Raw genomic sequence first — 13443 nt, forward strand, 5'->3', positions numbered from 1 at the left:
CAGGAAACAATTTGTGCTGCTGGTCATGAGGAAGGCAGGAAGATCCAATGCTGGCCACAGGTCCTGGCTGAGGACAGTGAAGCACCAGGAGAAGGGCAGTTCTTTGGTCAGACAATAGCACAGCTTCCCTTCTACTCTTGGATTGCACTTGATTTCTCCATCCAGATGATTCTTTTTTGCTGTCTAGAAAGGTCCTTTCAAATTGATGAATCAACTGAAAGTCCTCCCACCTCTCCCTCTCTTGGACAGGGCTAAACACTCACTCTTCTGCCCTCAACCCTTCCCTGAAGCACACCATCAAAAGCAACATAGTTTTTGTAAAAAAACTTATTTATAAGCAAAACTTATACTCGAGGACAAGATGTCAAAATTATCTAGTGAACAAAACTTCTATATTTACACTAAACATTGGGCAGCTGTTGGGCAGAATCTCTAACCCCTGTTCCTGCAGAGCCCCTCCTCAGACTCCCAAACGGAATCTCCCACATTGGTGTACATTCAATGATGATTTTTTAAAAATTCCCAGAACTTTAGGATCTCTTACACTTCAGCTGAGCTCATCCAAGTAGCTATGTTTCAAGTAGGCAGAAGGACATTTTCAGAGAACATTTTCAGAGGAGATGACATCTTCCAAGTGCTCACAAATGAAGCACCAATTTTTGCGTGCAGCTTTATACAATTAATTTTCGAGTGGCTCTTGTGCTAACAGTGGGATCCTCATCTATAGGTACTCCAATAATTTATCATCAGACACTTCAGAGGAATCAAAACATCCCTCTCCCTCGTAAGCTTTGCCCCATGAGGACTTTTGCTGTTGCAGAACTCGAGTTTTAGGTCATTTCTCACTGGCCAGGCTGTGACAGTGCTGTGCTCTCCTCTTCCCTCCCCCAGCTGGACTGAGGGCTGAGCCACAAGAGCCAGGGGAGCCTTTGCTAGGCTGGATTCTGGATTTAATTACAATTTAGCTGATTTAAAGGCAGGGTGTTTAGCATCATGATAATGAAAATACAATGTGAAACTTAGGCAAGAATTTTCTGGTCTTAAAATAATCCCTTTTCCTGAAACTCTGGGATTGTGCCCAGCATTGTAGTCCAGTCTCCTCCCCAAAGATATCTCGGTGGTATTCTGAGATTGTCATCTGGGATGACATTTCTGCACAGGAAGTTCTGCACTGTTTCTGTGCATAATGAGTGGTCAGAGGGAGCAGTCCTCACTTGGAAGAGGATTTGAAGAGGAAAAAGATGATTTTCACCTCCCTGCCCAAAGGAACTGTACAGAGTGTGTGCCTCAGGTTATGGAGACTGGGGTTGCCCAGAAGTGTATTTTAGGTATTTATTATAGAGTAAACACACAAAATAAATTCAAAGCATCCCTGCTGGTTTGAAGAAGGGGACAGGGGAAGGCACTTACCCCATCCAGCCATTCCTGGTTCTCAAGATAACCAGGACAATTTGAGGGGTCTTGAGATCAGGTCAGGTCAGGTTGACAGCCCAGAGCTGCAGTGAATCCAAACCCCTGCACAACCACTCACAGACAAAACCACTTTGCCAACTCTTGACCATATTGACTGAAAACAACAATTTTCCTTCTCCTTAAGGAACCCATAAACCACCAATTATAGAGCAGGACTGCAATAAAACTTATGTATCTACCTATAAATATTTCTAAGTCTATAGCAATAATTTTTATAAATGTAAAAAATAAGGCAAAAGCAATGTCCTACAGGGAAAACAAGTGGGGAAAACAACAAATTGAAAAAATACTAAAATGAAGTAAGAATTCACCTGTAATGTGAGTAAACACAAATTTTCTCCAAATACACCTGGACAGCAGAAAGCAGCACTTCTGGAAAGTGGTGCTTGAGCTGATCCCAGCTGAACAAGTTCATGGCCACCAAACCCAGATCACCTGAAAAAGCTCCCTGGGCACACTAAACTGCCTGAAAAACTTCTGCCCCATCCAAACCAGAGTGCAGAAACTTCTGCCAAGGGGAAAATGCATTTCTGATACAAGAGAGAGGACAGAGCAACAATTAATACAGTTTAGAATGACTATCAGTTCAACCATCTCCAAGTATAGCTTGTAACTCTCTGAATTTCTAGATTTTCTAAAAATTATCAAATTGCAACAGCCAAACACCCCTGCTAAGAAATGCTATCTTTAAAAGCATTTCATAGATGGCTTCTTTCTACTCCACATGCCAGTTTTGATGTAAATCCACTTGCACACATTTATATGCCCAGTGGGGTACAAAGTTCCTTCAGTGACAAAAGCACTAATTCAGTAGCTTTTACCTCGACCCTGCAAAGTCAAAATAAGAGTGCAAACTGCAATCTCTTGTTTCTTTTGAAACAACAGCAGAAATTGCTTCCAGGTTATAATTACAAAAGCATTTTGACACATTCCTGACAGATCTGCAGAACTCCAGGAGAGGACACCCATTTGCACACACCACCCTTACCCTGCTGTGGTGTCAGGCAAGTGCAGGGAACACGGGGATGAGGAGGGCAGAGGGAACCCCCTCCTACACCTCCAGACACACAAACAGCTCATTAACAGGGTTAATGACAGGCTACACGGGGCATCTGTGCAGATCAGAGAGGATGAGATGCACTGAACAAGGTGTGAGTGACCCCAGGGATGGAGAAGCTACCACAGCAGGGTCCTGGAAACCTTAAACAGCCCAGCACTGGGGGTGACTGGGAGCAAATGGGGAGTGGGGAACTGCTGCTAAAAACCAGGTACCTGCAGCCCAATCTGCTGAAGGGCAGGAAGAGGGCTCAGGTGTGAGGTTGGCATCTGAGCACAGCCCTGCCAAGAGACAAAACAGTGCTCCTTCCCTTCTGGGGAAACACTGCACTCCTGTTGTATGTGAAACACAGAAAACATTAACTGTCTCAATGTCAACCCACAAAACTTAAAAAAAATTAAGTCTGGGCAGACACAATGTCCTTTTAGCAGTCTCCTTTCTTTCTTTGAGGGCAGCACTGCTCTTTGCAGCTCTGGTACACAATGTCAGTTTTAACCCCAGAATTCTGTACTTTTATCTTGGATTTTAAAGGAGCGGTATGGGTGGGTTTGTTTGCAGGACAGATAGAAGTTTTCTTTTTGAATTCTGACAGTCCTGTGAGGACAGAAGACATACACTTGGCATCCCAAGGAGCAGTAGGAGTGGCAGGGATGGGGTGCAGATTCCATTTCCCTAAGTGATCTCTACCAGAGCCACAATTCTGCTGCAAATCCTGCACAAGACTTGCGAGCTTGGCTGCCCTGACTCTGCTCTTCAAACCTCCCAGCCCGTCCCAGCGAGCTCCTGGGATGCTGTCAAACAAAATATCCCCGAGCCAGGCATCCCTGCAGCTCCCCCTGCTATTTGCAGAGTTGGTGGCACTGCCTTTACCTGATGGAGATGACAAGGGACAGCACTTCCAGCAGGATGGCGATGACGAAGACGGCGACGGCCGCGGGCGGCGGAGGGGACGCCACCATCCCGTGCTTGAGGAAACATGTGATGGAGAGGATGAGGAAGACTGTGGTGGACAGGAACACGTCCAGGAGGGAGCTGAAGGTTGCACTGGCAAATGTTTTCACTGGAGCATTCCTTATAACCTGGGTGGAATACAGGGATTGAGGGATGAAAAGGAATAAATGTTATTTTGCTGAATTAAAAAAAAACAAAAAAACAAATAAAGGAATGAAGAAATTTTGGCCACTTCATTAATCCAGTGTAAGCACTGCTTGGAAAGAAGAAGTAGAAGAGGTGGTTTGATGGCTGTGTTGAAAAAAAGTATTGGTGGCACAGCTCCCAGGCCTGGGGTGATTTTTACATACAGAAATAAAACAATGCAAAAATTGACTTTTCCATGCAAAGAAACGTAAATGTAATAAGCAGAAGATAAGTGATAGGATATTTTCTTCTTTAATAATTTTATTATTTAAATTTAAAATAATTCCAGATTTTACTATAACCTTTTTAGCTCTGATGGTTAAGAAAACCCTCGTAACACCACACCACAGACACAGCTCCTGTGGCAGAATTCACATCTCCCTTTCAAACCACATTAAAAGCTCTGTAATCCAAATTGATCAGAGTCAAGGACTCCAAATTCTGCTCTTCCATAATCCCTCAGCACACATTCCCATCCTATCCTGGCCTGGCCCAGTGCTTGTGCTGCTGTGCTTTGTGCTACCATGGCCAGTCCTGCTGAAAACCAGATCATGAGCTCCACATCCTTATGAAGGTGAGCCCAGGAGAGTTTGTATCTGCCCAAGAGACCAGAGAAAACAAGTTCCAAATAAAATCAGCGATTATGTTATCAATGTCACCACGAGTTGGAGTGCTCTGGTTTAATTTGGAAGTTTCTGTTGCTCCTCAGAACACTTCCTGTCCTCAGCAATACTGGGAAACAAACTTGTTCCTCATCTGTACTTCTCTGCAGCCTAATAAATCCAGCCAGCACCACTTCAGTGCCAAAATTACCTTTAACCTGAAGGGGTTGCAGAATCCTCTCCATCCACACATGAAGTCCCATCAATTGAATTAAGGGCAGCAGCACTGTATCCCCAAGTGACAGAGTTAAAGATGCTCTCACAATGCTAAGTAGTGCCTTCATTTCCAAATGAGAACAGATTAAGGCTCTTGGGAAGCAGAGCTGATTCCAGAGAGAGACCACAACCTGAGCATGCAGCTGGCACTGTATAATCAGGTGAATTCAGGGGTGCTGAAGTAATTTCTGCAGCACTGACTGTCAGGCCATTAGAGAACCTGGACTGTTGTCACATCTTTTCACTCTCCAAAAGATTTCACTGTTGTTTTGAACCAGAACTCTGCTAACATTAAAGCTTTAACAGTTTTCTGCCCCAGTGCTGCAGAGTTACTATTAGAGAGTGAAAATTACCACTGTCAAGCAGGCTTATGTAATAATTTTCAAATTATTAGCTTGCCACTAACAAAATGCACAGGCCACATTCCTTGCTCTCTCTAGGAATTTCTTACATAGCCACATTATTAGGTCCATCTGCATATGCTTTACTATCTCTGTTTTGCTTCTCTTTCCAATCTTTCCACTGGAAACTACTTGATTTACTATTTTCTGTACAGTTTGCAAATTCTCTAGGCTGCATCACACAGAAAGTTTTTCCCTGTTGTTGCCAAAGGAACTTTATGCAGGGAGATACCACTAAATTACAGGCCATGGAGCTCCTGACCAAAGTGAAGAGACTGAACTGCAACACAACTGGGCTTTCCTTTGATAAAACAAAATAAATTAAGTTAGGTGTCACCTGGAAGTATTGGAGAACAAGCAAATATTGCTAAGGAGAGTATGACAACACTGCCCAGCATTGAATGCAACACCAGCAGAAGGAGAAATCCTGCTGCCCACAGATGCAGGACATACTGGGAAGAAAAGAAACCCACACCTAATTTATCCTGATGCAATTCTGCAGATGGATCACCCAAATCAAGAGCTCAGTGCTGCTGGAAGGGAAGGGCCCATTCCCCTTCCTGCTGCCGGACGCTTTATCTCGTGCTGGCTCTGGCACTTGCCAACCTCTCCAGAGCTGCTGCTGCTCCAGCACAGCACAACCCAGCCTGAGGTGGAAAGAGAAAGAGCCCCAAACAGAAAAAAAACCCCATGAATATTTCATGCTAGGCTAGTAAATGAACTGCTCCCAGCAGGGAAGGCTGAGAAGAGCCATTAGAGGGAGCAGGGAGGAGGAGCAAGGAGGGCAGAGCAATTGCCTTTTCCTGGCAGCAATTTTTCAGCTGCTGGTGGAAATGCAGCCTCAGTTCTAAGTGACACCTAATGTCACTCTAGGTGAATTTAAACTATCCTGCTAGCTCCTATCAGTCAGGCAGGGGAATCCAGTGCTGTGGAAAGCCTGAGATATTATCAGCCCCCAAGGGAATTAAGGAGTTTTTAGACTCAGTGCAGAATCCTGAAGAAAACACCGAGTTCCTTACAATTTACTGCTCCTTACAACTCCAGTGTTTTGAGGTGTGTGTATCTGAATGCAGCACACTGATGGAATTAGGACACTTGAATTCAGCTCAGGTTTGGATTCCACAGGGAAAACCATGGGACTATGACTAAACAAGAATCAAATTCCAAGTTACCATTCTCAAAGTTAGAGTATTTGATGAGAAGACAAGCAGCAATTGGTCCTTTACTTTGGTGAGTGATGGTCCTTACCATCTTAGCATGGTTCTCTGGCCACCCTAAAGACTTAAAACATTAACCTGAACATGGAGAAAAGACAGGTGAGAAGTAATGAGTGTACCTCAGATTTCCAGCCCAGATACTGGACTGGACTCAGGGCATGGCAAAAGATGCTACAAGGGCTGGAATTCCTCTGCCCTGATGTCAGGCTTGGAATGCTAGGGGGTTCAGCCTGGAGAAGAGAAGGCTCCAGGGATGCCTCAGAGCCCTTCCAGGGCCTAATGAGGCTCCAGGAGAGCTGGAGGGGCACTTTGATGATGGCCTGGGGTAATAGGACAAGGGGAATGGCTTCCCAGTGCCAGAGTGCAGAGTTAGATGGTACATTGGGAAGGAATTCTCTCTAAGGCCCTGGCACAGGGTGCCCAGAGCAGCTGTGGCTGCCCCTGGATCCCTGGCAGTGCCCAAGGCCAGGCTGGATGGGGCTTGGAGCAGCCTGGGACAGTGAAAGGTGCTCCTGCCCAAGGCAGGGGGTAGAATGAGATGGGATTAAGATCCTTTCCAACCCAAACCATTCCATAATTCTACAATAAACTGAAAGAAGACTGTTTTTAGAGGCAGAAATACCAAGTAGCAAATCACATTTGACATTTATCACTCTTGTCATGAAACAATTGTAACAAAATATGTTTAAAAACCCAAGGATAGACAGTGGCTTAGACAGAAACCAATGGCAGTAGGAACCCACCTCTTCCTGGTAGCTTGTCCTGTAGGCCATCTCCAAATCCTGATCCAAGAAGTTGAGGCTCAGCTTGTTAATAGGTGGTTTAAAGAAGTAATCTTTCATGAGGCTGAAGAGAGAAGAAAAAATCAGCATCAGTTGGTTCAGCTGTACTTCCTTCAGGCCCCCCCAGACTGTGGCTGCTGTTTCTAGGGGTGATGACACTTGGCTTTGAAGTTCCTGTGGTTTTTCTTCTTTCTTAATCACCAAAGTATTCTCTTACCCACATCACTTGCTCAGTCAAAGGAAATATTCCACAAAAAAAGCAAACTTTTATACTTCCAGGAAGAGTCTAACAAATCCTTCCAAAAATTGACCAGATCTAACTGATGAGTACAGAGAATTGTAACATAAGCCAGCAAATAGTAAAGGTTAATTGCTGCTACAGACACACAACCTCTGGAGACACGTGGCTGTGGGATATTTGTGTCTTGGGTGGAATTCTATGGCTCAAAGCAAGCCAAGGATGACAAAGGTGACAAATTGTTATGGGGAAAAAAAACAAAACCATTGCCCATTTTAGAAAACAGTTAGAAAGCAGTTTCTTGTTATTTCAGACACTAAAATTACTCAGTAACTCAACTGGGAACATTCCCTTAATGATCCAGGCTGCAGAGAAGAGTTGGAGAGCTGAGATTTACTTCTGAAATGGGAGATTTGGATTAACCTGCACCATCACCAAAGGCAGTGACAGCTAATGACATCAGGGCTGAGGAACCCAGAGGCAGCATCTACCAGAGGGTGTTTATGGCCTCCTTCACCTTCATCTTCTCCACTGAAGGTGAAAAAACCCCACCACAACATCAAAAAGACTTCAATCATTAGAAGTTGGGTTTATTTTCCATCCTCTGGAAGAAAATGCAAAGCTGTCTGAGTTTTGCATGAGCAGTATGAGGTTTATGAATGAAGTTTCCTGATCTGCCAACCTTTGCTGCCCTGAGCAGGTGCCAAGGAGCAGAAGGGACAACGAGGGCACCCAGTGCTTTGTGCCCAGGGTCACAGGGCAAGGTCACAGCTGCTTGTGGCACTTGTGGCTCTGTGCAGCTTCCAAACACACCCTGCCTGTAAACCTCCTCTCATTTTCAAGCAACTTATTCCCTGTGTTTACAGGGAATTGTTTCTAAAATCCCTCTGAATCTAAAATGGGGTGGCTGCTTTCCCACCCTGGGAGCTGCAGCACCAAAGCCACAGTCAGAATGGGCAATTTCCAAGCTGGTGACTGAGCAAAAACCAGAGATGCACATAGGGTCAAATTCCAAGCAGATGAAGAAGCTGAAAGAAGGATCTTACAGAGCTTGTCTGTGCCTGAATTCTTTTTCTAAGGGGGCTTGGTTTCGGGGTTATTTTCTGTTTATTTTTATGGAACTCTTGCCTAAGAGGTTTTCTTGGAAGTACAAGCTCCCAGCACAAGATGGCATGTGGGAAGCATTTTTTTTTTTTTTTTTTAACTGGGATGCAAGATCAACCAAACACACATTCTTAGACTGATGCTAGAGAAGACAAAGGAATCTAAGCATGAATATGGCCAATAACCTTTAAACATTCTGGCCTTGGTCAATACATTACAATTACCAGGATACTCTGAAGGAATGACAGGATGCACCCACTTGAGTCACCCCTCTCCCTGTCACTCTTCCTTGCCTTCATCCCTCACCTTTCTTAGACATTTCTAAGAGCATCTTATAATAAAAAATTTGAAAGCTTTTGGGTTTGTTGTTTTTGAAGTACTGTCAAATCCCCCTTCTTCCTGCAGGGAAGCTCAGTGGAGGTGGTGATTGTAGGAGTAACAGCCCAGCCCCACAGTGCAGCACGAAACAGAAGGTGGAACATGATGGAACCAGGGAGAAGGGAGCATTCCTGGGGCTTCTCAGCTCCCTGACAGCTCATTCTGCCTCCAAAAGGAAGATCCCACTTGATGAAACAGTCAAGTACATGATCTGCTTCCCAGGAGGCCTCTGCCTCCCAGCACAGGGTGTTCCCCAGACCAAGCAAGACTGGGAAGCAAAAAGTGAAAGAAATTAGAAAATATTTAAACAAGAAACTGCCCCAAGGAGGGGATGAAGAGCTGCACAGAACCCAGTTCTGGGGGAGATTCATACATCTCTGAGATTCTGCTCTGGAAGTCTGAAGAGAATTTAGTGAATACTGCCCTGGTCAGAACATAAGAGTATTTGCTTCTTGTACTTCAGGTGTTTTATAACCTAAGGAATACCTAATTTTTGCTGGAAACAAAAATCAGCAAACAAAAAATCCTTTGAGGATATTCCCAGTGAAATTAAGCTCAAATATTCTATACTCTTACACTACAGTTCTCTTTTAAAGAACACAGTAAGGTTAGAATGAACAAAGCACAGTATTTTTACAGAAGTAAAGCCAGACTCAAAGCTGAAAGTACTTACTGTTTGTCAAATATAGAGAATCAAGATGTAAAAGCTGGTAACTTTCATAAAAGGATTGTTTTATAATGTACTAATATAAACATGCCACACTAATACTGTCTTTATTAATATTATTTTTAAAGAACATTGGAACTGTGCCAAGGTATCAGCTCCAAGGTGAAATCTTGGTATGCAAAAAACTCTCAGCCACACAGCTGAGCTCAATATCCCCAGTGTCCAGCATTTCCCCCCAGCTAGCCCCAGGCAGCCTCCTAATGCAGGGTACTGGCTCCTGAATACCCCCAGGAGATGTTTAACCCTTCCCAGCTCTGCAGGAAACCTGTGGGATTAATTTATGCACTTTATCACCATATCTGGGTTAAGTATTCTCTGTTAACAGGAATTTAGAGCCAAGTGCCCTGCAGTGGAAATCACTGCCCTGGGAAGATCACTTGGCTTTGCAACAGCATCAAACCAACACAGCAAAACTCAGTGAAAATGGGGATTCCTGTAAAATGACCATGAGGAAGTTTGGTCTCCTCCCTAAGACACCTGAAATTCCCATTTAAAGATCCTCATAGATATTGGATTCATCAAGACAATTATGTTTTACAGAAGGGGACCAAGAACATTTTTAAAATGTCTTATTCCATATAATTTCTCATTGAGAAATGTTGAAAAAAAATCAGTGTAAACTGGTAGGCTTAAAGCATTTTGCATAGATCTAATTAATCAGAAGATTATTTTTGGAAAGTTGTGTTTACATGAACTGAACTCAGCAGAGAAGTTTCCCTGGCAACAAGAAATGGCCCACTTAATATGGTAATGATGATATTTAATTGGGACCAAAAAAAAGCTAGGCTTTGACTGATCTCAAATCATGGTACTCCTTCTTCCAAATCAGAAAAAATTACCCATTTTGGGAGTGGAGGAGGAAAGCAAGCACCAGAACACAAGAACTTGAGCGAGGTGTCTTCAGCAGACCAACTGCAGAAATTATAATATTTCTATAACTTCCAGTTTGCAGAGTGCTGTTTACATTTTAAACAATATTCCTATTTGTTCTGGCTGATTTCTGCCAACATTTGGACATTCCCAATCCATCTACTATCTAATATTTGGAAATATCAGCTAAACCTCCATTCTCAGCCACTAATGAGAGACCACACATAAGAAAAAAAAAAATCTAATTTTTGGCTCAGGTTGACAATGGGATAAAAGTAAACTGAGAAAATCTAGGTAAGAGACTGGAGAAAGACTCCTGTCCTTCCCTCTCACCTATCCCTGCCTAAGTCACGTTTCCATAAAAGGTGATGATGTTCCTTTTCCAAACTGCTGAGTCCATAGGAGAAAACAGCTTCAAGGATATTTAGATAAAACACCCTCAATCTGAGTGTAAGCAACAAAACAGAAATAAAAATAACCATAATAATAACAAATTCAAGCTATTTGTTTGGCTGCTCCAGTCAAGTCACTGCCATAATGGAGATATGGTTTTGTGCTGATAAAAATCCCACACTACTAAATTTTGAAGAATATTTCCTCTTAATAAGCTTTTTTTTTTGTTAGAAACACAGAGAGAAAATCATTTTACAATATCTAATTAAATAGTAAGTCCATGAGAATTCACTCCTATTAATTTTGCTTCCAAGCCCAGCCGGATTCCATGATTTGTCACATTATCAGATGTTTTTCTTTTACTATAAAAAGTGTGAGTTTTGTGGTATGGATTTTATTTACACCTTAAATTGCAGAGGAAGGCAGACACTACATGCAGTAGTGCCATCTCACCTGGAGAGGGTTTTTCAGTGCCCAGCTGCATTTCCTTACCTGTCCTCTTTAATGACATCCACGAAGTGAGCGTCGGTCTTTTCGCGGATGTTTTTGAACCTCAGCGGGAGCAGAGCTGACTGGTCCAGGCTGACCCCGCCCCAGCGCCCCTTCTCCTGCAGCATCTCGTACAGGGATGTCTGGCTGTTGCTCAGCTTCTCCTCCTGGGGAGGACTCAGCAGCCCATTCTGAGTCTTTGGGCTGTGTCCTCCTGGAGCCTGGATAGCAGAGAGCAAAACACACTCAGGAAATGTCAGTGGTTAAGAGCAGACAGGAGAGGTTGCAAGGAGCAAAACCTGAGGGAAGCTCTTTGCTCAGCACCCTGAGCTCTGCCCTGACCACAGAGACCAAACCCTCCTGCCTTGAATCCATGCACTTTTCCTGTGGATGTATCTCCCACACCTCCCATGTGCCTGTTCAGGTGCCACCTTTGTGCTTTTTATGAACCAACTCTCTTAGGAGCAGAAAACCAAGCACATTTTCACACACTCAGTGACAACCAACCACAAGTCCAAATTTTATTCACTCATCTTACAGTTAAGATTCTTCTAAAGATCTTTTAAAATACACATTTAATCTGTGCTGACTCTCCCTGGGACATGAGACAGCTCACTCTGCCAGCCCTTGCTGATCCTTCCCCTGACCACTACCTGCCTGCTGCTTTCCCAGAGGTTCCCCCTCCACCCCAATGGGGGGAACAGCCCATTTGTACAGCTCATCCTACAACAAAAACTCCTGCAAATTAAACTGCATTTCCTTCTCTAAGACATACTCCTTTTTCTGGATTCCTTTTGCCTTTGTATTCATTAAGACAGCTTTAACTCTGGTAACAGCTTGTAACAGTGTTTAGGTACACAGTATCACCAATGCTGCTGTCACTGGAGAACACAAATTACTTCTAAACAAAAATCATTCTATTTTTGTGGAGCCTGAGTTCCCTCTTTTACATTTTGTTTGACCTAGACCAGTATGTACTGAAGCAATTCCAAAAGAATTAGACAGCTAAGTGTGGTTAGAATGAAAATGAACTGCAGTTAGTCAGGATCATTTCCAAATGCAAACACAGAGCAAACTTGCCATATTTGAGTGCTCATCTCCCCCCTTCATATCTTATCACTTATCATGTAGCATTTATCCTCATCCTGAAGCCCACTCATGACAGAAGTTTCTCCATTCCTGCTTGTACAGAAGTGACAAGCTCCTCCAGAAGACTATTCTTGGATGCCACCACAGTGACCATAAATAAGTACCATAAATACCATCACCACCCCAGCCACGTGCTGAAATATATTACTGACATTGTAAAATCAACTTAGTTAAAGTTAAAAAATATCTCCTTTCTGGCTGCCCATGCAAAATCAATTCCATTTCCTTGTGTATCTGTCCTTTGAAACAAAGGAGGGATGTGAACACAGCCAGGTGAAGGGAAAGGTTCAGACACAGCCAAGAAGACACAAAACTAAGGGGACAGCAGCAGAACCCTGCACAGGGGAAGAGTCAGGAAGTGCTTGGCTCCTGTCACAGCCAAGAGCTCCAGAGCTAAAGCCATAACAAGGTGTGTTGGAATGGTTCCCTGCAGCTACAGGAAAAGCAGGAGGGGGGTGGGCTGTGCTTCCCCTTCCTCCCCCCTCCCTGGGGAATGAGGGATCCCCACTCCGTGGGCTGCCCCAGCGAGGTGTGAGCCCAGAGGCACCAGCTGGGAGCAGGAGATGGAAGGATTCCAGTCTGCTCCCTTCTAGCCCTCACTAGAGCTGTTTTGGCAGCTTGCAGGTGTTCCCAGCACAGTGACAGCAGCTGAGGAAGGAATAGGAAATGGGGTGGTTTCCTTGGTGTGCTGCCAATGCTTTGCTGCAGACCATAATCACCAGAAGGGAAAGGGGATTCCAGACCCCAGCAGGGGCACACCAAGAGCCCCAGGACAGAGGAACACTCCTGTAAGGCACAGGCAAGAACTTCTCACATGAAAAGTCACCAGGTTCTTTTCTAACAGGAAACATTGAGCAGCTCCTGAGCAAGTCCTCCTACATCCCTGCCAGGTTATCCAGCCTGCCCAGAGGGATCAGGAGCATCCTGCAGAGCCAGGGCAAACCCCTCTGGTTTTGAGGGGAGGAGGATCAGCAAAAGGAAACCAAATAAACTCACCAACCAGCTCTTAGGGAAGAGCCTTCATTGTTTGGTGGGTTGGGTTTATTTTAACTTATGCTAAAGATTGTATTTGCTCAGAGCATTTCCCAGAAAACCTGAGGCCTAAAGAAAAACTGAAAGTGCTAGCTACCATCTTTTTTTTAACCCCCAT

General features: G+C 44.1%; 1 protein-coding gene across 2 annotated transcripts in view; it reads right to left on the reverse strand.

Annotated features, from left to right (window-relative positions):
* Positions 1–13443, reverse strand: part of ADCY9 (adenylate cyclase 9) — an 81713-nt gene that overhangs the window by 16945 nt on the left and 51325 nt on the right. For both annotated transcript variants that reach the window (XM_079320511.1, XM_079320510.1), the window contains 3 exons: positions 11148–11365; positions 6907–7009; positions 3401–3609 (listed from right to left, as the gene is read on the reverse strand). In XM_079320511.1, coding sequence (XP_079176637.1) covers positions 3401–3609; positions 6907–7009; positions 11148–11365 — 530 coding nt within the window. The remainder of the gene's footprint in view (positions 1–3400; positions 3610–6906; positions 7010–11147; positions 11366–13443) is intronic.

This window comes from Erithacus rubecula, assembly GCF_903797595.1.
Source record: "Erithacus rubecula genome assembly, chromosome: 17".
Classification (NCBI taxonomy): Eukaryota; Metazoa; Chordata; class Aves; order Passeriformes; family Muscicapidae; genus Erithacus; species Erithacus rubecula.